Raw genomic sequence first — 25537 nt, 5'->3', positions numbered from 1 at the left:
TCATAGTTTTGATGCCTTCAGTGTGAATGTACAATTTTCAAAGTCATGAAATTACAGAAATATCTTTAAATGAGAAGGTGTGTCCAAACTTTTGGTCTGTACTGTATATATATATATAATACACACACACACACACATACATATACACACACACCACACTCAGACTATAAGACGCACCCCCCACTTTCCTAAAAATTTTTGCAGGAAAAAAGTGCGTCTTATAGTCCGCAAAATACGGTAACTTAAATTATGGATATCTATGGTTCAATTTCTTTGCCTTTGTGGATTTGATAGGTTGTTACCGACATCTGGTGAGAATTTCATGTCAATAGCACCTTTAGAAATAGATTTACTTAGAAAATTGAACAAGTGTTCAATACTTGTTTCACCCGCTATATCTACACAGATGGTGGGCAGAAATGGATTTACATTTTCAGGATACAGTAAATGCTGATACAATCCCCTCACATATCCTGTCTTCACAAGAACTAATTTGCATTCTTATCTGCTTTACACACAACCTTCTCCAAAATTTCTCCATAATCTGTACCAGCCAGTTAATCTCTCCCCTTATTTAAAACCTTTCAAAAGCAACACAAAGCCCCATCTTTTCAGAAAAGCCTACAATCTACAATATGTAAAGAGTAGAGATGAGCGTTGTTCTACTCGAACCGTTCGCCAATCTCAAATTCGAGCTGTTTTGGGCGGTGTTCGAGCCGTTCGGCGAACACGAACAATTTGTGAAAAATTCGGCTGTTCGAGGTTATGTTCGATAACTGTTCGTGCACCAAAATCATAACTGGATTTTTTCTCAGTAATGATGAAAATTAATGTTAATACGCAGTTTGAGTGTACAGCGGGGTGGGGGGAGGGGCAGGGGATGGATCTCTGCAGGAACAATGAAGATCTCCATTTTTTTTTTTCTCTTTCCCGCATTTACAGTGGGGAGGTGCAATCTGTCAGCCTATCAGCAGCGCACACACGGAGCGAAGTGCTTTTTTTCACACAAGCAAGGGCATGTGTCATTGGCAGTGTATGTCACATGTCCTTGCCCTATAAGACCAAGCCATTTTCCCCGTCGCCACCATTTTCTCACTGCTGCAGCTGCGTGTTAGACGGCACCGCTGTTGCTGTGTGCGCTATACCTTGTTAATTTCAAGCCAATTTTCACACAAATCTACAGATAGCTTGGGAGTAGGGAATAGTTGTGATTGCAGTCCTTTTAAGGACTAGGTTACAGCATTTCCTACGACTTTTATCAGGCAGGTCTGTGCTCTTAAATAGATAGATTGTGGGAGTAAAGACTAATTGTAATTGCAGTCCTTTTCAGGACTAGGTTACATCAGTTCCTATCAGTTTTTGCCAGGCAGGTCTGTGCCAGTGCTGTGCAAGTTTTTTTCACAGCATTTGGCTGAATCTAGCAAAGCTAATCCTTTTTGGCCTATTGCAGAGTGTGTTAGTCAGTGGAGTAGCCTATCTGTGTTGCAAGATATACCACCTGTGTATAGAATACCAATTTTTTTACTGCACCTAGTGAAGTAAAATCTTTTGGGCATAGCATCATTCTATTAGTCCATCTATACTGACCTCCATCAGGTTGCAAATTGAATATAATTTTTTTCTGCATCTAGCTCTGAAAAAATATTGGGCTTCTAGCAGTGTGTGGGACTTGTTGTATTAGTCCATCTATACTGACCTCCATCAGGTTGCAAACTGAATATATTTTTTTCTGCATCTACCTCTGAAAAAATATTGGGCTTCTAGCTGTGTGTGGGACTTGTTCTATTAATCCATCTATACAGACCTCCATCAGGTTGCAAACTGAATATATTTTTTTCTGCATCTACCTCTGAAAAAATATTGGGTTCTAGCTGTGTGTGGGACTTGTTGTATTAGTCCATCTATACTGACCTCCATCAGGTTGCAAACTGAATATATTTTTTTCTGCATCTACCTCTGAAAAAATATTGGGCTTCTAGCTGTGTGTGGGACTTGTTCTATTAATCCATCTATACAGACCTCCATCAGGTTGCAAACTGAATATATTTTTTTCTGCATCTACCTCTGAAAAAATATTGGGCTTCTAGCTGTGTGTGGGACTTGTTCTATTAATCCATCTATACAGACCTCCATCAGGTTGCAAATTAAAAATAATTTTTATCTGCATCTACCTCTGAAAAAATATTTGGGCTTCTAGCTGTGTGTGGGACTTGTTCTATTAATCCATCTATACAGACCTCCATCAGGTTGCAAATTAAAAATAATTTTTATCTGCATCTACCTCTGAAAAAATATTTGGCCTTCTAGCAGTGTGTGGGACTTGTTCTATTAGTCCACCTATACTGACCTCCATCAGGTTGCAAATTCAAAATAATTTTTTGTCTGCATCTAGCTCTGAAAAAATATTTGGCCTTCTAGCAGTGTGTGGGACTTTCTCTATTAGTCCATCTATACTGACCTCCATCAGGTTGCAAACTGAATATATATTTTTTTCTGCATCTACTTCTGAAAAACTATTGGGCTTGTAGCTGTGTGTGGGACTTGTTCTATTAATCCATCTATACAGACCTCCATCAGGTTGCAAACTGAATAAAAAATTTTTCTGCATCTACCTCTGAAAAAATATTTGGGCTTCTAGCTGTGTGTGGGACTTGTTCTATTAGTCCATCTATACTGACCTCCATCAGGTTGCAAATTGAATATAATTTTTTTCTGCATCTAACCCAGCCAATAGGTTTGGCCTAATACCACAGTTTGGCCACTCAGCTCTGCTCGGTTCTCATCCATTGTTTTTTTGTGCAAACAACTCCAGAGTTGTGAATTAGTTAACCACCAAAATGAGTGGAAAAAGGCCTGCTGCTGGTGGAAAGGGGAATAGGCGTGTTGGGAAGGGGAAAAAAGGTTGTGTCCGTGGGGTAGGTGTTAAAGCAACAGTAACATCTGCAGAAGAAAGACCATCTTCCAGCCAAACTAAAATGTCTACTTCTTTTAGCGGACAATGTGATAAGATCCCTTTCTTACGGCCACGCCAATCGCTACAAATTCCAGATGAGGCACAAAAACAGCAGGTGCTTCAACGGATATCAAGTGCTCCTTTAAGTGGGCTCTCCTCCACATCAACTTCAACATCGCAAATACTCCAGTCCTCAAAGGTGTCACCCCAATCGCACTTGCTTCCTCACAGCTCCCAAATCTCCAGCTGCCTGTCTGAGTATGAGGTAGAACAGATGGTTGAGTCTGCAGAGCTGTTTACTCATATTATAGCCTGGGAATCAGAGGTCGACTCCAGCGCTTCTGTGAATCCAGACGAGGAAATGATCTGCACTGATGCCCAGAATCTTTATGAGTCGGATCCAGGACCAGACGCAGAAGGTTCTGACCATAATGTAGACCCTCATTCCCAAACTGTAACTCCTGTTGGTGGAGACAATGAGGAAGACGATGATAAGACTCAAATACCTGATTGGAGCGACAACTTTAGTTTTTTGTCAGGGCAGGAACAGGTTGGCTCTGAGGACGACGGGTGTGATAACGCACAGGGTGATGATGATGAGGTTGGAGATCCCACTTACTGTCAACCCACAGTCAGCCAAGAGATGAGGTCAGCAGAGGAGGTGGAGGAAGATGCTAGTGACGACGAGGTCAGGTTGCGCCTTCCTGGACAGAGACGTAGTACTGGAAGCACGTCAACAACTGCATCCTCAAACACAACTCTGCCTCTCACCACAAGTCGTGGTGGCTCTTCAGGTCGCATGGGTGCTAAGCCTTGCATAGCCTGGGCATTTTTTCAGATCGATAAAGATGACCCAACTCGTGTTATCTGTAACATTTGTCAGCAAAAGCTAAGTAGAGGCCAAAAAATACATAGTTTGAGTACTTCATGCATGAACCGGCACATGGACAAGAAGCATAAGTTGCAGTGGGAAGCTCAGTGTGCTACAATGCGAACTAGCCAGCCGGGCCAACCACCGTCTGCCATATCTTGTGCATCCGCGGCCTCTTCATCCTCTGTGACTGGGGGGACAGCAGTCACACCTGTTTTGGGGCGCAGACCTGCCACCTCTTTACCCGCAACAGCCAGCGTGATTGGCAGGTCATCATTTTCTTTGGAGGTGGTAACACCAGCTGGTGTTGAGCGCTGTCCGACATCGATAGCACCACCTTTGGATCAAGGCAACCTAACATGTCCGCCTGCATCTTCCTCACAGACCGGCAGTTTGCCGGGGACACCCTTATCAACCCCGTCTAAGCACAATAGCCAGCCCTCGGTCCCTCAGATGTGGACAAGTAAAAGACCATTTCCTCCTAGCCATGAGAAAGCTAAGAGGTTGAATTTCACCATCTGCAAGCTCTTGGCTACAGAAATGCTGCCTTTCCGCCTGGTGGACACAGAGGATTTTCGAGACCTTATGTCCGTCGCAGTGCCCCAGTACCAGATGCCCAGTCAGCACTACTTCTCAAAGAAAGGTGTGCCTGCACTCCACCAGCATGTCGCACACAACATCACCGCTTCTTTGAGAAACTCTGTGTGTGACAGGGTGCATTTCACCACAGACACTTGGACGAGTAGGCATGGACAGGGGCGTTACATGTCGCTGACTGGGCACTGGGTAACTATGGTGACAGCAGGACAAGGGGCTGCTGTCCAAGTCTTGCCGTCCCCACGAGTTGTGCGTCAATCCTCTTTATGTCAAAGTTCCTCCACTGCTTCTGCCTCCTCAACCTCCTCTCGGTCTTCCACCTGCACCCAAAGCCTGTCTGGTCATGCCACAAGCTTTCTAACTGCGCAGAAGGGATCCTGCACACCTCCTTACTATGCTGGCAGTAGGGCTCAACGTCATCAGGCGGTTTTTACATTGAAATGTCTGGGAAATGTGAGTCACACAGCTGAGGAGTTGTGGTCAGCTCTGGAGAACCAATTTCATGAATGGTTGTCTCCACTGGACCTGAAACCAGGGAAGGCCGTGTGCGACAATGCTGCAAACCTGGGTGCGGCCCTTCGCCGGGGCAATGTCACACACGTGCCTTGTATGGCTCACGTGTTGAACCTGGTTGTCCAGCAATTTTTAGCCCACTATCCCAGACTAGATGGCCTTCTGCAGAGGGCACGGTCGCTGTGTGCTCACTTCCGCCGTTCGCATCCCGCAGCTCAGCGACTTACATCTCTACAGAAGTCGTTGGGCCTGCCACTTCACCGGCTAAAATGCGATGTGCCTACCCGGTGGAATTCAACTCTGCACATGTTGCAGCGACTGTGGCAGCACCGACAAGCCCTGGTGCAATACGTTCTGACGTATAGCCTGGGCCAACGAGATCCAGAGGTGGGGCAAATCACGCTGGAGGAGTGGTCTCAGATCAGGGACCTATGCACCCTTCTGCACAGTTTTGAAATGGCGACGAAGATGTTTAGTGCTGACGATGCCATTATCAGCATGACTATTCCGGTGATTTACATGCTGGAGCACATGTTAAACAGAATTCGGAGTCAGGTGGTGGCACAAGAGGAGGTGGAGGAAGTAGAGGAGGAGTTGTATGCGGAAGGGCTAACATCTGCAAGGTCCAGACGGTCGGCAGCACCAAGGCGGCAGGCATGTGAGGGTGGGGGAGATGGTTTTACCAGGGCGCATGGTAGCAGCCAAACTAGTGAGGAAGGTGCAGGAGCCCAGGAAGAAGTGGAGGACGAACTGATGGAAGACTCATCAGATGAGGGAGACCTTGATCACATTTCTGTTGTGCGAGGTTGGGGGGAGAGGACAGAGGAAGGAAGCATGATTGTTACCTCGCCACCAACACAACAGGGACTTGGTGCTCCTGGATGCGCAACACACATGAGTGCCTTCTTGCTGCACTACCTGCAACATGACCCTCGAATTGTGAGAATTAGAAATAATCCTGACTACTGGGTTGCCACACTGTTAGATCCCCGGTACAAAAGTAAATTTGCAGAAATTATTCCTGCCATAGAAAGGGATGCACGCATGCAGGAGTATCAGCAGAGACTGTTGCAGAATCTTACATGTGCTTTTCCACAAAATACCAGTGGTGCACGTAGTGAATCTCACAGTTCCAACTTGCCAACCGTGGGACCGTCAAGTGTTCAGCACTCAAACCGTAACAGAACCACAGTATCTGCTGGTAACATCAATTTTGCGGAATCATTTCACCACTTTTTTAGCCCATCCTTTGCAAGGCCACAGGAGACAAGAAGTCTGACACATAGTCAACGCCTAGAGACGATGGTACAGGAGTATCTCCAAGTAAACATTGAAGCCATGACTGTGTCACTGGACCCTTGCTCTTTTTGGGCTTCCAATCTGGATAAATGGCCGGAGCTAGCCACTTACGCCTTGGAGATCTTGTCATGCCCCGCAGCCAGCGTTCTGTCTGAACGTGTGTTCAGCGCTGCTGGTGGTGTGCTGACAGATAAGCGCACGCGGCTCTCCACTGATAATGTAGACAGACTCACGTTCATAAAGATGAACAAATCATGGATCTGAAACGACTTTTCTACCCCTGTGTCATCCTGGGGAGAGTAAAAGCTTGATGATTGGTTAAAATCACCCTACCAACCGTTTTAAGCTTTCAAATTACTAATCATGTTTATCTGTATCTTGGCTGGAAAATAATTTGGGCTTTGTAGCAGTGTGCAGCACTGATTCTATTAGGCCATCTATAATAAGCTCCACCAGATTTAAAATTACTAATCATGTTTATCTGTATCTTGACTGGAAAATAATTTGGGCTTTGTAGCAGTGTGCAGCACTGATCCTATTAGGCCATCTATACTAAAGCTTCACCAGATTTAAAATTAATAATAATTTTTAGCTGCATCTAGCCCGGAAAATAATTTTGGGGCTCCGAGATGCGCAAGACACATAAGTGCCTTCTTGCTGCACTACCTGCAGCATGACCCTCATATTGTCAGAATTCGAAGTAATCATTACTACTGGGTTGCCACACTCTTAGATCCCCCAAACTTTTCGATCAACCTTTTCATTTTAATAAAGACCAAAAAAATGGTCATTTTTGAAATTATAAGCATTAGCAGGTTGTGAGAAACTGAAATCAAACAGTTTTCAACTCAAAACTTTATTCTAGGTGATGTTACATTTTCACATAGGACCCCTTGTTCGAAAGGAGCTTCTGAACTCTCTCGTCCATTGAATTTGTCAGGTTTTGGATGGTTTCTGCTTCAATTGTTTTGCATGAGGACAGAATACCCTCCCAGAGCTGTTGCTTAGATGTGAACTGCCTCCCGCCATCATAGACACTCCTTTTAATGATGCTCCAAAGGTTCTGAATGGGGTAGAGGTCAGGGGAGCATGGGGGTCACACCATAAGTTTGTCCCCTTTTATGCCCATATCAGCCAGAGATGCAGATGTTTTATGTGCAGCATGAGATGGTGCATTATCATGCAAAAAAATGATCTTGCTGTGAAATACACGGTTCTTCTTCTTGAACCATGGCAGGAAGTGCTGTTTGAGAAAATCCACCAACATTATGGAGTTCATCTTTAGCGCCTTCAGGGATCCTAAAGGGGCCGACAATCTCTCTCCCCATGATTCCAGCCCAAAACATTACTCCACCTCCTCCTTGTTGGCGCTGTAGCCGTGTTTGCGTGGGGTGTCCATCAACCAGCCATCCTCCACTCCATCCATCTGGACCATCGAGCGCTGCACGGCACTCATCCGTGAACAAAACAGTTTTGAAATCAGTCTTCATGTAATGTTTGGCCCACTGGAGCCGTTTCTGCTTGTGTGAAGTGGATAGAGGAGGTCGACAGGATGGCGTATGCACAGCTGCAAACCTCTGAAGGACCCTGCATCTTGTTGTTCGGGGGATGTTGGAGGCACCAGCAGCTTCAAAAACTTGTCTGCTGCTATGACAAGGCTTTTTTGCCGCTGCTCTTTCAACCTGACGTAATTGCCTGTAGGAAAGAGTCCTCAATTTGCCCTTATCAGCACGCACACGTGTGTACTGTGAATCAGCTACATACTTCTTGATTGCCAAGACACTTCATCCTGATCATCGCACAATGTTGATTGTAGTCATGCCTTGACCTAAACACTCCACAATTTGTTGCTTCTCAGCAGCCGACACATCCTTTTTCTTTCCATTTTGGCAGAAAATGTAGGCTGCTTAATAATGTGAGACAGCCTTCTTAAGTAGTCTTGCCTTTCATTGGACACACCTGCCAAACTAATTAGCACAGGTGTCTGCAATTGCTTACAGTGATATAAAGAGCCCTGACACACATCACCATCAATGAGTTTAACTGACAAACAAATTCTTCCCTTATCACTCCTAAACACTTTTTGCATAATAATTTGGAACACAGTGTACATGTGCTTTTCCACAAAACACCAGTGGTTCACGTAGTGAATCTTACAGTTCTAACTTGCCAACCGTGGTCTGTATGGAGTTGTTCAATAAAGGGCCCAAAATTAAGATAACATAGATGGGAGAGGTCTCTATGAATAGGAATTCCTAAGTATTTGATACCCTGTGAGGGCCAGGCAAAGGGAAAGTTGGACTGGATGGAATCCTATATGGATTTGGGGAGGGAGACATCGAGGGCCTCAGACTTCGCTGCATTGATTTTAAAATTTGACCATGTAACAAAGTGATCTATTTCAGCCATAACAGCATGGATGGATATATGTGATTGAGTGATATATACTAGGACATCATCAGCAAATAGAGAGCACTTGTACTCGGTGCCTCCCACCTCAATCCACCTAATATTGGGGTTATGGCGAATTGATGAGAGCAGGTGCTCCGTCACTAGGATGTATAAGAGAGGGGACAGAGAACATCCCTGCCTTGTCCCATTGGTGATTGTGAAAGGTGATGAAAATGTTCTGACGCGCCCCCTGGGCCTTGGGACACCCGGAGCCGGACCCTTTTTGGTGGATGCTGGTGGTTGTAGTCTCCGTGGCGGCGACCCGGTTCCGTGGCTCAGGGTGGTCAAACCAGTGGCGGAACTATTTATGTGGTTTTGATGTTTAAATGTCCGACTACGCCACCCGTGGATTGCGGTCAGAGTGAACCGCCGCTCCAGGGCAGACCGCTGAGGCTGGTGTTGTGGGTGCAGCAGAGCGTAGCATAACTCCCCACGGGAAGAGTATAGCCTCAGGGCAGTGTATGCGGAGGATGGGGGTGATGGTGCAGGGCAGCAGCAGTAACGACACGGAGTCAGTGATGCAGTCCAGGGCCTTTACTCACAGTTCTTATTATCCAGACCACGTCTGCAGGTAACGGCTGCCCACGTCGTACTGTGCTCACCAGGTGAGGGCCTCAGACAACTCCCAGATAACTTTGGAGCGCTTCACAGGACCCCCTTTGTGTGTCCTTTGTCTGGCCTTTCTTACCAACCCTTCTGTCCGGCTGCCTCGGGCCTCCTCTTGGTAAACTTGGCGCCAGTTTCCCTGACCCTATGTGGTGCCTTCCTAGCGGGTGTAGCGAGGGGCTGCGCCACATAAAATGTCACAGCCTCCTGTTTCTAGCTGAGGGTCGTTTCCTGCCTCCACTAGTTTCGGGGACCGGTCTCCCCCTTTGGCCTGACCCCTCCACGCAGGTGGATTCGGGCGTGCGGTGGCGACTCGCCCGTCCGCACCCCTGGGATCCCTTCGTTCCTCGTTCTTGGAGCCTTCTCCGCTCCTCTTCCTTCCTTCTCCCTCTTCCAGGCCTGGGCCTCTGTTACTAGGCCCGCCTCCGGAGCAGAGCTCATGCAGAGCCCCTGCTCCCTGCCACTTCTGCTCAGACTTCTCTGCACTAAACTAAGATGGTGCCCACCTTTTATACTCCCTTCTCAATGCACCCAGGAACTGCTTCCTCCCTGCTCCTGCACTACAGGGTTCCCCTTCCTCAGTGTTCCCTCCCCCCACTCCAGCCAGGGACAGGGACTGTCGTGCCCATCTCAGGGGCATATTGGTCGCCCTGCCCCACGGCAATGTGGTGTAATGCATGCAGGTGTCGGGTCCTGATCCACACTACATCCTTACCTGAGAGTGAGATATCACACCTCTGGGTGAGGTGCAATACCTCTGTAGCAACCGAGCCCTCAGGGTGCTACAGTTCCATTTATCTTCAGCCTAGGTGACGTATTGCGATACAGGGCCGTGATTTTGGCTATAAAAGGGTCCCCTAGACCCCTACCCCAAGCTTTTTAAGAGAATCATATATGGCGTGCCAGGAGACTCTATGGAATGCTTTCTCAGCATCCAACGAGAGTATCTAATTACAAATTTTTAACTGCATCTAGCCCAGGAAATACTTTGTGCCTAGTAGCAGTGTCTGCTAGTCAGCGGATTATCCCGGCTGTTAAGCAAGCTACACCACCTGTAGTTTGGACACTTAATTTTTTCAAAGGAAATGCTTCGGGACCACGGGATACTCAGTGAAGAGCATCAGGAGGCACCCCAAGGCATAGGGGCTGGGACTGGCAGTAGGATGCCTTGCGGTGGACAGCCGAGCTCGATCCTTATAAAAGCTTTTTAACTGCAGCAGCTTTAGTGGACACTACTGGAGCTGGAATTACGCGGCTGCTGGCATGAGACTTGCCCTCCAATAGATCCTTGTAAATGGATTTAAAGTGTATTCATTCAAATTAGAGAGACAATTTAAATTAAAAAGCTTAGAGCTGCCTCCACCACAGGGGGGCTCGCTCGACCCACCAGCGGACAGGCACCAGTATTGGGAGAGGGGGGCTGGCAGTCAGGGTTCACCGCGGCTCTGGCACAAACCCGGCGACGCGGAGGTGGCACGGGCAGGAGCGGACTGAAGGTGTCGGCTTCTCACTTTTTGGATTTTAGAAGGGCATGACATGCCTATATCTGTGCCTCCCCCTCCTTTTACTCCTCCACCTCTTTTCTTTTCGCATGACTATATGTACTTGTCACTTTTCCATGTGTTAGTTGTGTCTTCTGAGCAGTTTGTCAGCTTTTGGACACCTTTGAAGGTGTTTTCTATGTGTTTTTGTTTGCCTGCCATTGGTTTTAACGGTGTTCGAAGGTGTTCGACGAACAGTTCGACGAACACACGGGTGTTCGACGAACCGAACCGAACTCGAACACTACGGGGGTGGCTCAACACTAGTAAAGAGAGGAGAGAACAAGGCGCAATGGGTGGCTCAGTATTGCAATTGTTAGAGGGGTGTGGGGATGGCTACTAACCTTGTGAAGTTGTGCACCTCTGCACAACCCCAGTGTAAAGCTCCACAAGCTCCGCTCTGTTGGTTGCTGTCATCTATTTCCAGCGGCGTTCACAGATCCTGATCTCTCGGTGGTGGATCACGTGGTCAGGTTAGTAGCATGTAACGCCGAGATGGACGCCCAGCTTCACCAACACCCCCGGCAGCGTTCCGGAGGGGTTAGGGCAGCGCAGCTTGGAAAACCAGGGTAGTAATTCTAATTAAATTGCTCCCACAGGTGAAAGAACAATAAATTAAAGGCAGCTCTACCGCATCCCAACAGGGGGAAAGGGACAATCAGTGAATATGAATAGCGGTACCAGAGCGCCAATAACAGGGCAAAATTATTAAAAGGACTGATTTATTAATATACACACAACGTGTTTCGGTGGACTCAGCCACCTTCATCACCTGATGAAGGTGATCACCTGATGAAGGTGGCTGTGTCCACCGAAACGCGTTGTGTGTATTAATAGATCAGTCCTTTTAAGAATTTTGCCCTGTTATTGGCGCTCTGGTACCGCTATTCATATTCACTGATTACAATCTACAATAAGCCTTCCACCACTAAACTCCCAGTGGGAGCTCTCCAGAAACACATTCTCACCGCATGCACGCTAGGCCATGCCCCGTTGAAGGGAAATCTCAACGCTTCAGCATACCAAGACATTGTAAAAAGGTTGGGGAAGACCCTTTTCTGTTCCATTATTATAGTCACCCATTGCACAAAGCAAGGTCCAAAAAGGCATAATTGGGAGAGTTGACTGTGAAAGATCTTGACTTGCAGCACAGAGCCCTGAACTCGAACCCATCGAACAACTTTGGGGTGGCCTAGAATGGAGACTGGGAGCCATGCTCTCTCCTCCAACATTCGTGTCTGACCTCAGAAATGTTCATCTGGATGACCTGTAAAGACTCCCAAAGACACCAAAATCTTTTAGAAAGTCTTCCCAGAGGAGTGGAAGCTATTATAGCTGCAAAGGGGGAATCAACTCCATATTATTTTCTATGGATTCAGAATGGGATGTTATGAAGGCTCCAGTAGGTGTAATATGAAGATAATTCAATACTTTTTCCCACACAGTGTACATCTTTTTCATATGTGCAACATCTGAGAATAAAGGGGACATTTTTAAATGACAGGTTATACACAATACCACTACAAATCTATGGTCCTTCACTGTATTTCATGTCCTAATTAAAAGGGTTATTCTAGTTTAATCAAGTTATCACCTTTTTCAGATAGGTGATCACTCCCACAATTGCTAAATAGGGGCTCCCAGCAGCAAAGAGGAGTTGCGCATGCGCCCTGCTGCTCCATTCAAAATTTATGGTACTCAGATAAATAATCTAGAGCGGCTTTCAGCAGGGATTTCAATGATTAAAATCTAAATTTTACTTTATTTTTCTTTAAAAAACTATATATTAATATGGTAAAATCCTCCTGCTCTATATCATGCTGCCTGCAGACCCCACACCATGTTAACATAACAGGTTCCCCTTAAGAAATACAGATTCTGAGATTCTAAATTGATTCAAAAATGTTGTCAACCTTCCATTTAATGTTATGTGAGAGAGAAAAAAAACAAGAAAAAATCAAATTACAAAACTTTAGTTTTCTAAAATGTTCATTCATAATGTGTGCAGGGTGTTGAATCCATCGTGCAACGAAAGAAGCGCGACTACTTCAATTACATGAGAAATTATGTTAAAATATTGAACTTCATAATGAGTGAGCTAAGCGGGGAGAGAAAGCATTTGTTGTGCAGAAAAGTAGCGCAATAGCGTGTTATATGCCGATCAATTGGAACTTTAGTTGGAGGATAATTACTACTCGGGTGCCGTGAGTTTAATGTGCAGGTTTTGTTAATTGATTGGGAGAGGCAGATGTTAGTTTGCATAAGACACAATGTAACACCTGAGTCATTTAATCAAAGTGGATGAAAAAAAAAGAAGAAGAGATTAAAAAGCAGCAAGAAACAAGAGAAATCATCATTAGGCAGAAGTTAGGGGCACCTGAGGAAGCCGCCACGAGCTGTGGAACAATGGGCACCATTTTATTTTTTTCGCATTGTGTATTTATCATAATTTGGGACTGTCTATAACTAACATATTTGCTTACTATGCTTCATAATAGCATCCTCCACACCAGTGTGCTCCCTGGTTGCATCTCCCCCCGCTGCCGGAGGTGGCGGATAAAATGCTGTGGCATCGTCAGTTGCACCAGGTAGTTTACAGCACAACTAGAATTTGGTACTAGGCTCAACTGCATATGATTGTCATGTAATTCTATGGTAAAAGCCATATTACTTGGTCACATCTTTATTACATCTTCTCATTCTGATACCTTACAGTACTGCTGATGACATAATTCGTACATCCTATGTCAGATTCAACTCTGTTATACAGCCAGCATCTTCCTATAATGGCAGTCTGCGATTACTTAATCATTTAAATGCTACTGCGAATTTCTGACAGTGGCATTTAAAAAGACTGGTTGCCAATGCACTGGCTCCTATCGTGCCCACCCACTCTCATGATGCAATCATGGGATCACAGGTGCCAATTGGTGGTCAAAGCAGTTGGAATCCATCTTGGTCTTCTTATGCTGGACTTCATAGAACAATATAATTTTCACTAAAAAGTCATTAAAAAAAAAGTATTTAGAGGAAGCTATCAAATGATCGCAGGATCAGGTTTGCTAATGGAACAAAAGAAAAAAGTACAGTAAAAAAAAAAGTTTAAAAAGTACTGGTATATATAAAAAATTTAATCCCACCCCCTTTTTCCCTTTTAAAAAAATAAAGAAATTAAAAAATTAAACATATTTGGTATTGGCGCATCTAAAACCGTCCAAACTATAAAATGAATTAATCTATAAGGTTAAAATTGTAATTTTTTTTTACCATTTTTTGTTATAGCAAATCCCTAAAAATGCAATAAAAACATCCTATATATCCCAAAAAAAAAGTTTTTTAAAAAACACTAGCTTGTGCCATGCAATAAAATCAGTCTTTACACAACTTCATTGATGGAGAAATAAAAAAAAGTTACCGGTCTCAGAAAATGGTGACAAACCTAATATGTGCATGGATAGGGTCCCACTCCTTAAAACTCAAAAACAATTGAATCCGGCACTCTTTGCATGAATTATTCATATAATGGTCATATAAATAACATTTCTGTCTAGTCGACCTTCTTCAGATTATAAACTAGTACCGTTTATGACAGTTACATTATTGAACGCTTCCTTCAGAGTTAGGTCCCTATGTTGGGCGGACTCAAAATTCTTGCTTTTCACTCTTAACTCAGGAATGTCGGTCTCATGGGACACTACCTCCTCATCCCCCAAAACGACACAGAAGGGAAACCCGTCAGACTCTGGATGTGGTGATTCTTCTTTAGAGGTGACCCGTCTCTTATCAGAGCAACCAAACCCTGTCTCCTTCCCACACAAGTCCCAAAATAAACAAAAGGACCAGCCTATGATAATGGGGTGCAATAAGTCCTGGACTACGCCGACTTCATGGGATTCAGTATCCTGGGCCATTTCAATATCCAATCTGGCCACTGGAAAGTCCGTCTTCCCAGGGATCAGCTGGAAAGGAAGTGTTGCCCTCATGAGAGTCACCAGACTTCCTGAGTCTAGTAGTCCAGTCAGTCACTTTCAGACCATTCACCTTTACGAGACAAGCTTGGGGCCCCTCGCTGGGTGAATCGATCACACTGCAAGTCGGATACGCATAGTATGAACAGCGGTGTCCCAGGCTACAGTCCATCTGTTCGGAGGTCAGGGGACAACAGACGGCTATATGGCCTGGCCCCTGACATTTCCAGCATATAACATCGCCAGTAGGGACCTTCGGCATTACCTCCCCCGCCCCTTTGGACCTTGCATGTCCCATTCCCTACTGGGACCCCCAGTATGGAGTGGGTTTCCTTCCCAAGGAACCCTCGACCCTGATACCCTGGGTCATCGGTGTTTCGGGGATCACCTTGGGCAACCCAAGTCTGCATTGGCCTCCGAAGGGAGTGCACAAACCAGTCCATCACCACACACTCTACCATCTGCGCAGGGGTAGAGGACTCTGGGTGCAACCATTTTTGGGCTAGGTGCAGCAGATCAGACATTTGGGAGTGAGGGGGTTTGTTACAATGATACGGCTAGCAGTGGACCCATTGTGCGCTGACAGCCATGGTCAACTCCAAGCGCACCAAAATTTCAGTTTCAGTATTACATATTCTTTGGCGTCTTGTAAGGCTAAGTCATAGTATGCTTTCTGAGGCTCCTCCGTTAAGTATGGAGCCAGCATTTCTCCCCAATGCTCTGGCGGGAGTTTCTCCTTCTTGCCGACCCTTTTAAAAATGGTCAAAAGGTCTCTGTCGTCACCCAGGGTCATTTTCTGAATGGCTCTCTGGCTCTCTTTACCGCCTTCCGGATGGAAAAAGCATCAGCTGACCTTGGAGTCAGAGCTGCCGCCGTGCCATCAACCGCCTCTGTGAGAAATTCAATCTGCTGCTGCTGTTGTCAGTGCTGGAATTATTGTTGCTGCTGGATCAGTTGCATAAGCAGCTTAATTGTCTCCTGTTGTGCCAGCTGTTGCTGCTGTTGGGCTTGCACAAGGTGTTTAATCAGGTCCTCCATGCTGTCTGACGTTGCTTACTGGCTTATGGCCACCTTCACCAAGGACATGCAGTGCCTCTGTAGCAGTCACACGTGTTCCCTGGGAATGCTGTCTGCACTTCTAACATCAATTGTGGTAGATTGGCTGACTCAGCTGCTCCAAGAGGTAGGTATTCACATGAACACTTTCCATTTAAGTTTTCAACTGGTTTATTAAAAATTTACTGCATAAACCAGTGCAAAATTAAGTAAATAATCACGGCCCTTGTGGCATAACGGGAAAAAACAAAATAACATACAGTACAGTCTGTGTGGCTGCGAGGATCCACCGACTCAGGGAAAAACATATGATCCAGTTCTCTTTAACACAAGCACAGCTCTGGAAATCTCATCTCCAGACACACCGAAAACTGAATGAGTCCAAAGGCTCTACATTTAACAGCCCTTAATATGGCTGATTAACCCGTCTCAGCACTTCGTATGCTGGAGTATTTTGCTAGGTTCATATCAGTGAGGCCAACATCCAGAGTGACACATAACTCCCCCCTCCAGTATTTTAATTATATATATATATATATATATATATATATACACACACACACACATATACAGTTGAAACCAGAAGTTTCCAAACACTATATAAAAAGACACATATGCATGTTTTTCTCAATATATGACATGAAATCAGAATAAACCTTTCCCGTTTTGGGTCAATTAGGATTACCATAATTTTTAATATTTGCCAAATGCCAGAATAATGAGAGAGAGAGAGAATGTTTTAAGGCATTTTTATTACTTACTGCAAAGTCAAAAGCTTACATACACTAAGATTACTATGCCTTTAAACAATTCTGGACTGCCCATATGAGCTTTTGCGTTAATTAGAGACACACCTGTGGATGTATTTTAATATATATCAACCACATTGATAATCTACTTGCAGGCTTCACCGGTACCTCTTCTGATAAGTAGGCCTGGCGTGACATCATGCATGGGTCATGCTACAACGATGAAATTGTTCAGGGTTTATTAATAAGATGTTGGCAGGGTATGTTGGCAGATAGCTGCTGAACAAGTGCCATCATCCTATGGACCACCCATGTGGTGGGTGGACCAGGGTATTGAAAATCTATTTGCTCAACTGTACTGTTTCTACTGTAACTTGGGTGTCCAAGAGAGTCCCAGTTACAGGGAAAAAAAAAAACTATCTGCAGTGACAGAAGTCATTGCCATGTCACCTTGCCATGCCATGCCCTATACACTACATAACACTAAGCTCTAGGTAAGGTGTAAGTGCATAGTAGCGGTTATAAACATTTACAATTACAATATAGTGGGTTTAAAGAATCCCAGAACTACATGCTGTACAATTATGCTCCCAAACAGCTAAGTGAAATCAACTACAAATGTGCACTTACACAGACTGGAAGGGTGTTGAAGAAAGTGGTGGCACATTCTGCTGCTTTTGAAGATTTAGGTTCTTCTGTGCAGAACTCCGACACTGGTGTAAGTTCCAAGGCATCAACTTTTTGCCATATATACAAGGCAATCTATTAAAAAAATAAAATGAAGAAAAGTTTCAGTAATACATTTAAATGGAATGACAGATTATTTCAATCAGGTTCTCATTAATAACATGAATTTAAGTTTATTTTTAATCTATAAACAGAGTTGAATTTTTTAAAAATTTATAAGCCATCCATCTAAAAATATGTAAAATATTGCAGTTTTCACAATGGCCACTAGAGCAGACACAGTAGGTTGAGATTTACTATTTTTTCTGTAGCTCACTTGTCAGCTTTGCTTTTAAAATTGGGTCATAATGTGCCACATAGAGGATTTAAATGTGTTCTCCAGTCATATATTGATTACCTATCCTTGGGAGAGATCATAAATATCAAATATGTGGGAGTCAGACACCCAGATCCCCTACTGATCATTAGCTCTGGTCGGATTTAGACACTTAAAGGAGCTGTACTGTGCAGCTCCATTCAATGTGTAGTGGCCAAGGCCAAGTAATGCACTTCAGCTATTAATCAAGAAAACAGCTGATCGATAGAGTGCAGGGTGTAGGACCCCAACCCATCAGATATTACTTAACTATCCTTAGGATGAGTGGTGTGTTGTTTTTTTTGATGTTGTACTCTGTAACTTGGGCATCCAAAGGAGTCCCAGTTACAGGCAAAATATCCCTCTTCGAGAACAGAAGTGACCGCCAACCAGCCTTGCTATGCTATGCTTGGATGCTGCTAGCTCTATGCACTATATTGCACTAACTGAAGGCTAAAAAGAGAAGCTAGAAGTGGTTATAAACATTTACGAAAGATAGGTCATCAATATCATATGACCGGAGGGCCCCTTTAAGGACAGCGCTATTGCACTGCTTGAAGCCTGGTATAAAGTAGGATAGCAACATTACACACTATACACACAGAGAGAAGGAAATGTGTGCCTACAATATGATGACTTCCTCAAAACAAGTTTTTATAAGATAAAATTTAATTAGCTATAACATTAAAAAAGCAATATCTGCAGGAATAAAAGTTTCAACCCTTTAATGAACACAGAATTTTTTGTTTTTGAACTTTCGTTTCTTTCTTTCTTGTTCCAAGAGCCTTAACTTTTTTTTTATTTTTCTATCTTTATCTCGCAGGACGAGATAAAGTTTTGAAGGTACTAATCATTTTACCACTTAATGTACCGGAAAATAGAAAAAAAACTTCAAGAGCTGTGAATTTGCAAAAAAAAAAATTAGCTGCAACATTATTTTCCAGGATGGTATGATTTCGGCAATACCAAACGTGACCATTTTCTTACCCGTATGTTTTTATGGTGAAACAATTTTTGAGACTTGTAAAAAAAAATTTAAAATAAAAAAGTGTTTGCTTTGTCATATTATGAGACCCATAGCTTTTATTTTTCTGTACATGGAGCATTTTTTATTGATACCATTTTGAGGTGCATGTGAGATTTTGATAATTTTTTTTTATTGCATTTGCTTGGAGAAGGAGGGGGGGGGGTGGGTGCAGAAAATCCAATAATGGCAATTTTGGTACTCCGATTTTTTAGTTCTCTTTTTGCTGTTTAATATATGATTTAAATAATTTTATATTTGATAGATAGAAAGTGTGACAGACTTAGGCATGTGTGTATACTGTATATGTAATTATTCATATTTACACAATTTTTTTCAAGTTTTCCCCAAAAATTTTTTTCTATTTTTACTTTTGTTAGGGACGACGATTGTTTGATCGTTTATACTATATATACACTGAAATACCAAAATTGTGTTTCTCCTACGACGCTAAGCCTGAGACTAACTAACATGGCAGCTATGAGGACCTTCAGCGGGCCTCTGGCTGCTATGTGAATCCATTGGTTCAGCAATTGGGCAGAACGGTGGCTCAGTGGTTAGGGGGTCCTAGGGTCAAATCCCACCAAGGACAAAATCTGCGAGGAGATTGTATGTTCTCCCCGTGTTTGTGTGGGTTTCCTCCAGGTTCTCCGGTTTCCTCCCACACTCCAAAGACATACTGATAGGGAATTTAGATTGTGAGCCCCAATGGGATCAGTGCCCATAATGTCTGTAAAGCGCTGTGGAATTAATGCCGCTATTTAAGTGAGTAAAATAACTAAATAAATAAATTGGCTCCCTGCGATCACATCATGGGAGGCTAGCAAGGACATATTATAAATGCCGCTGTTCGAGATTGACAGCGACATTTAACATTTAAAGTGCAACAATCGGAGCAAGTTCTTGTTGCTGCAGTTACAGTTACGAAATGTATAGCTTGCTAAGGAGTTAAAGAGTTTAATAAACTTATAAATAAATATCAATAATAAAATAGAGGAAAATTAAGTTCAAGATGATTAACAGATAAAAATTATGCATTCAATAACAAACTACTGTATAAACAAGAATGTACTAAATGTAAAACATCTAAAGCTTCAATCTTCCCTGCTTCGGGCAATACAGGACACTTAGGACCTTTAGGGAAGACGCAATAGGGTTGAACATGAAAGTATCCAATAGACAAATCCTGATGGATCTTTTGATAATGTCATTCCACCAATTTGAAGAAGGAATCAAAAATAGAAAAAATGTATGAATGTAACGAACGTAATGGGGTATTACAGCCTAATAATAATAATTTTTTAAATTTGTATAACCTAAACAAGTTATCATCTATAAACGGGGTAGGTCCTGACTTAGAAAACTGTGGGTCAGTGCAACCTATGGGACACCACCAATGGCATGAACACTGGACATGTCCCCCCCCATATCTCAGCCACTGGGGGTCGGTGGCAAGTGAAGTAGAATGCATGCGTTCTGCCACTCTATTGACATTGATAAAGTAGCTGAGTACAATGTCCCTGGTCATACAGGCCGGAGACAGATCTGTCCGCATTTTTAAACAATCCAAACTGCTAAATAAATTTTAATAAATCAAGTGCTTCTTTCTAAAGAGTTGGCAATTGTGCGCTATTCATTCTTGAACAAAAAAGTATCTTGCCTTCACAGTTGCTAAATCTTCCTAACCCCTTTTTTCTGCATTTGATAGGCCACTGCTCTTCTGTTCCATACAGCAGCATGAATTTCGGAGTAGTCAATCAAAAGCAGGAGGAGGGGATTGTTTGCAGCTAAGAATCCAAGACACTTCCATGATACAGGAACACCCATTGGACACATGTCAACTAATGAGCATATGATGTATGAGAATAAATTTTTGTTTTCTAAGTTACTCTTGCAGTTTTTTTTCCGCCAGCATAGGCATGATTACATTTCAAAGGGAACTGTACTTTCAACAATATTTGCATAAATTAATATGTCAGGCAAATATAAAAAAAACTTTGTAACACATCTTATTAGATAATTTTGCTTCCTTCTCTACTTGTGGGGAAGGGGCTGGTCGCTACTCATTATCTCCTTACAATGCACACGCTTTTGCTGTTTTGTCACTTCTGATCAGAGCCAGCATATTCCACAGTGACAAGATCCTACAGAGCATTGCCAAACGACGCATGTTCAGCAGAGCCCAGCCCCTAAACCAGATGTCACTGATGGCGCTTTGTTTAAGGAGGGTGGAAAAAGCTGTGGCCATGACCACAGCCTCTGCCACCTGATGACTACTTGAGTATCCCTGCATGCACTGGGATTCTCATAGGAAGTGTATAACACAGGAAGTATTAAAAAAGAAAAAAAAGCGGTTCGATAGCATAGTGAAGGAACGATAGGGACTTTTGATTTCAAGTATATTAGAAATACATTATATATCATAAAAAAGATTAGATTATGATATTAGACAGACATTTAACATTAAAATAAATTTTAGTTTAGGACCACTCCTTTAAGGACATACTAGGAGCTGTAATTTCATGTGATACAAGTATATATGGTGGAGCCTGACCTGACATTGCAATTGAGCGCTGTACTAAGATTAATTTTGTATTCATATACTGATAGTGGTCCTGGTGCTGTATTTATATAGTGATTATGGTTCTTGTGATACATTCATGAACTAATGTTGTTTCTGGTCCTGTATTCATGTACTGATGATGGTTCGGGTGTTGCATTCATGCACTGATTGTGGGTTTTGGTGCAATATTCAAGCACTGATGGTGGTTCTTTAGTTGTATTATACTAATAATGGTTCTGGTGCTGTATTCATGTACTCATGATGGTTCTGGTGATGCAGTCATAGGATAAAGTGTTTGTTCTATACACTGTAATAATGTGGTATTGCCATTTACAGTATAAGCTATCAGACAATCACAGATTCAAGTCCTCTACGGCATAAAATAAAAAAGAATGGGTACTGTAAAAGCAAATCCAACAAAACAATTACAGAATTGCATTAATTTGCTGCAGTCATATATTAAACTACTGGGAAGGTGTAATTTCAATTCTCGCTCAGGTAGAAGGAAAACTAGAATCAGCCCTGGTTACGAAATATACTCCATGTTTCTGCGTGCTAACTAAGGAATGAAGACCAGGAACCCATCTCTGTGTCTAGAAGACATCATAGCTGTTAGTCTCTTCCCACCATGTCAGACTCCATTAAGAAATGAAGGCTGCAGACAGAAACTGCTGGTGAAAAAGCTGGATACAAGTGATGTAATGAAATTGTGTTATTCCTTATATATACATGATAGGACAACTTATTTTGAAGAGTTACTTGAAAGTGCAGTACCCTTTAATTCCTCTGGACCTTTTTAGCGGTGTTAAATCTGCTGCTAAATCCCCTTTAAAGCAGATCTGTCAGAATACTACTGTGTTTAAGGTGATGGAAATAGGTTCAGTGCTGTTTGGCCAATAGCAGCGATGAAATTACAATGGACTCAGTTATGATTGCACTTTATTCATTGGAGGATTGTTCTCCCCGACTCTTCCATCCTCATCCCAGTCAGCTGTGTTTGATGGGCTGCCATGTGTCTGCATAGATGAGAGGCGTTTGGGACAACGGTATTATAAATATTGCAAATACACAAACTGTCTCTTCAGAAAAGAGGATTTGAACTCTAGTGCCACCTATTGGAAGTAGCAATCCTAAAAGTCAATATCGACCCTTTAACGAGCCTCGTCACATGACTTTGGATAAAGGCTAAACCAGAATCTTAATTTGCAGACATGTGTTTTGGGGGTGTTGTCCCTCCTCAGTGCAAAGCATGAGATCTGATTTGGCTGTTTGAGAGGCCTCTGACTTGTGTCTAAGGGGGAACATTTTTCCTTATGGAGAATGACATGCCTGACATTCTAAAGTAAGGAGGCTTATATGCGGACTCATACCTATAAGTTCGCTGTATTCTTTGATAGCTACTATTAGCCTTGAGTAGAGCAGCAAATTATGGCGAAAGATTCACTTTATTGACTATACAGAAAAACCTACTTAGAAGCTAAATGATAGGTACACTTCAAACCATTGATTTTATTTCTTCCATGTCAAGTTGTTAGAAAATGCTATATCCAGTCCTTATTTATTTCTGTTCTTACAGAACAGAGAAGCAATCAACAATTGACCATTGGTTGACATCAGGCCTTTAATGATTACTCTTTCTGATTTCCAGGAATGTGTTCCATAAGAGAGATAAGAGTAGTAATGAGTCGGGCTTTTCATTTTAATTCATATACAGAAAAATGTATTATGAGAAAACAAGTATTTTCAATGGAACATTTACTCTCAGATACAAGATGGATGGAAACAATTTCTTGTTTGGGAGAACATCTTAATTACACTTATTGAGTACTATATAGCAGAACATTAATTGAGACTCAGCTAAAATTGTAACAATCTGCAGAATAATGCCGGTCACAATGACCACAACAACCTGGATAATGACACAAAATTATCCTTTCTGCAAAACTAGTTCATAACAACATTTAGGCAGTATGATGCTACAAAGATCAACATAACTCAAGTTACCCATGATGTTATTGGGAGGACACGTAAAAGCTAATTGTATTATACGAGTGTATCTCCAAATTCAGGAAGTACATGACTTTTACCTAAATGATTTTCCACCCTTTACAAATGGATGATGTGGCACTCTTTTCTGGGCCAAGATCCAATGATTTTTTCCCCTTTAACCTTTCAACGTCAGTCAGTAATAAATACAACCCAAAGTCGGACACAATACTGCTTTACATCCCTTTTTAGACAAATGCTATTACTTTGTATATACAAATTAACACTATGCATTATATTATAATTAAAAATGTATTAAAATACAACATACGAGGGTCAGTCAATAAGTAATGCCTGCTATTTTTTTTTACTCCTTTTAATTGGCAAGAAATTCAAATGCAATTACATAGGTTGAAAACCACAACATTAATCGTTAATTTGTCACTTTTCAATATAATCTCCATCCATTTCCACAGTCTTGGTCCACCGTTTAACAAGGGCATGTATTCCAGCATGGTAAAAAGCATTCTTGGGACCCACCGTGCACAAACTTTTCTGTATCCCAGTTGTCCAATAATTGTCATCACACTGCCTTTACTGAGGCAGATAATGCCACACAATTCATCTGCAGTCACCCGGCGGTCACCACAAATGATGTCATCGACTCGCTGAATGCTGCTTGGAGTCACTGCGGTTACTGGCCTGCCACGCCGCATTTTGTCAGCCAACGGTGATGGCCCTTCAGCTGTGTTACAGCGACGAACCCATCGTCTAACAGTACTGACATCCACTGTTGCATTACCGTACACATTTTTCAGTCTCTCATGAATTCGAATGGGCGTTTCACCTTCTGCATGCAAGAATTCAATCACAGAAAGTTGTCTAATACGAACATCGATGTCAGCCATTTTTCAAACGGATACAGTCCTGCCACCTGTTGGTGCGGGAAGTTGCAATTGCTGTGGATTGGAGAAGAAGGTTTGAGGAATTGTGCTAAATTTGAATATTTAGGGTATGTGCACACGATGCAGAAATGAAGCAGAAAATTTCTGCATCATTTCTGCATCTCCCTGGCAGAAAAAACGCATGCAGATTGTGCATGCGTTTTTCCTGCAGAATACATGCGGATTCACATGCGTTTCCGCATGTGGATTGACAAGCGCTTTCCAGGCGATTTTAGCATCACTTGGAAAGTGCTTGACAACTAGGTCACACTATATAAATCCATGCAACCAGCATGGATTTATATAGTGTGACCCGAGAGAGTGGTAAAAATAAAAAATAAATGTATACTTTACCCTCTGATGGCCAGCGCTGTCCTGCTCAATCCGTTCTCCCTCGCCGGCTACTTTGAATTGAAAGACCTGCCGACGTCAGCGTCACATGACCCGTCACATGACTCTGACGTCAGCGCAGGTCCTTCAACTCACTGCAAAGTGCCGGGAACCAAGCAGGAGCGGTGCGCGGGCCGACAGAAGGTAATTATACATTTATTTTTTATTTTATTCTTGTTTTTACAGCTTTTTTAATGGTACCTGGGTGTGGATGAGACTCTCCTCTCCCGGGTACCATCCGCACATTAGAACGCGCCAATAGAGCAAGTACAAATGCAGTCTTGCGGAATTGGCGCGTTCTAATGCAAGTCAATGGCGGCGAAAACGCCGCGTTTACGCAAAATTAATTGACATGCTGCGGATTTTTGAGCGCAGCGTTTACGCTGCGGAAAAATCCGCATCATGGGCACAGCACATGCAGATTTCAATTGGGGAACATTGCTGCCCTTCTACCATGCGTTTTTATTGCGTTTACGCAACTGCAAAAGCGCCGCGGAAACGCATTAAAAACGCATCGTGTGAACTCAGCCTTAACATAACTACCTTATTTAAGGAGAAAAAAAATAGGAGGCATTACTTATTGACTGACCCTCGTATTTCGGCTGTACCCAGCCTTTTTCAGGTGTCTTCTTCTTGAGTTACCTGACCTCATTACCCAGTCCACAATGGCAATAAGGATATGAACATATTTGTCATGCGTCTGTGTTTGAACCCTTGAGCCTGTGCTTGGTGGTCGGCTTCTCTTTCCGCCGAGCCACAGCAGATACACCTATTTCCTGCTGGTGATAGTCTCATTTGGATGTCCAGCTATACTGCTGTAGTTTAAGCCAGTAAGTGAAAGACAAGCTAGTGTTTATTTCTTTCCTCTTTATTTTCTTTTTCTCTGCACCTATCTTCTGTTTCTTTTTAAGAAGTAGGCGGCATATTCTCTAACAGTACATATTCAATCATTTATTTTGTATTTCATGGTTTGTTTGACTCACT

At 43.0% G+C, this 25537-nt stretch overlaps 1 protein-coding gene across 1 annotated transcript in view; it reads right to left on the bottom strand.

Moving 5' to 3' along the window:
* Positions 1-25537, bottom strand: part of B3GLCT (beta 3-glucosyltransferase) — a 506218-nt gene that overhangs the window by 78340 nt on the left and 402341 nt on the right. The window contains exon 9 of the mRNA XM_073662497.1: positions 17235-17366. Coding sequence (XP_073518598.1) covers positions 17235-17366 — 132 coding nt within the window. The remainder of the gene's footprint in view (positions 1-17234; positions 17367-25537) is intronic.

The sequence above is a fragment of the Phyllobates terribilis genome, unplaced genomic scaffold (assembly GCF_046119375.1).
Source record: "Phyllobates terribilis strain yellow unplaced genomic scaffold, ASM4611937v1 Scaffold_2__4_contigs__length_985480577, whole genome shotgun sequence".
In the NCBI taxonomy this organism is placed as follows: domain Eukaryota; kingdom Metazoa; phylum Chordata; class Amphibia; order Anura; family Dendrobatidae; genus Phyllobates; species Phyllobates terribilis.
Note: the sequence above shows the minus strand (reverse complement) of the source record. Positions and strands in the feature narration are given on the sequence as shown.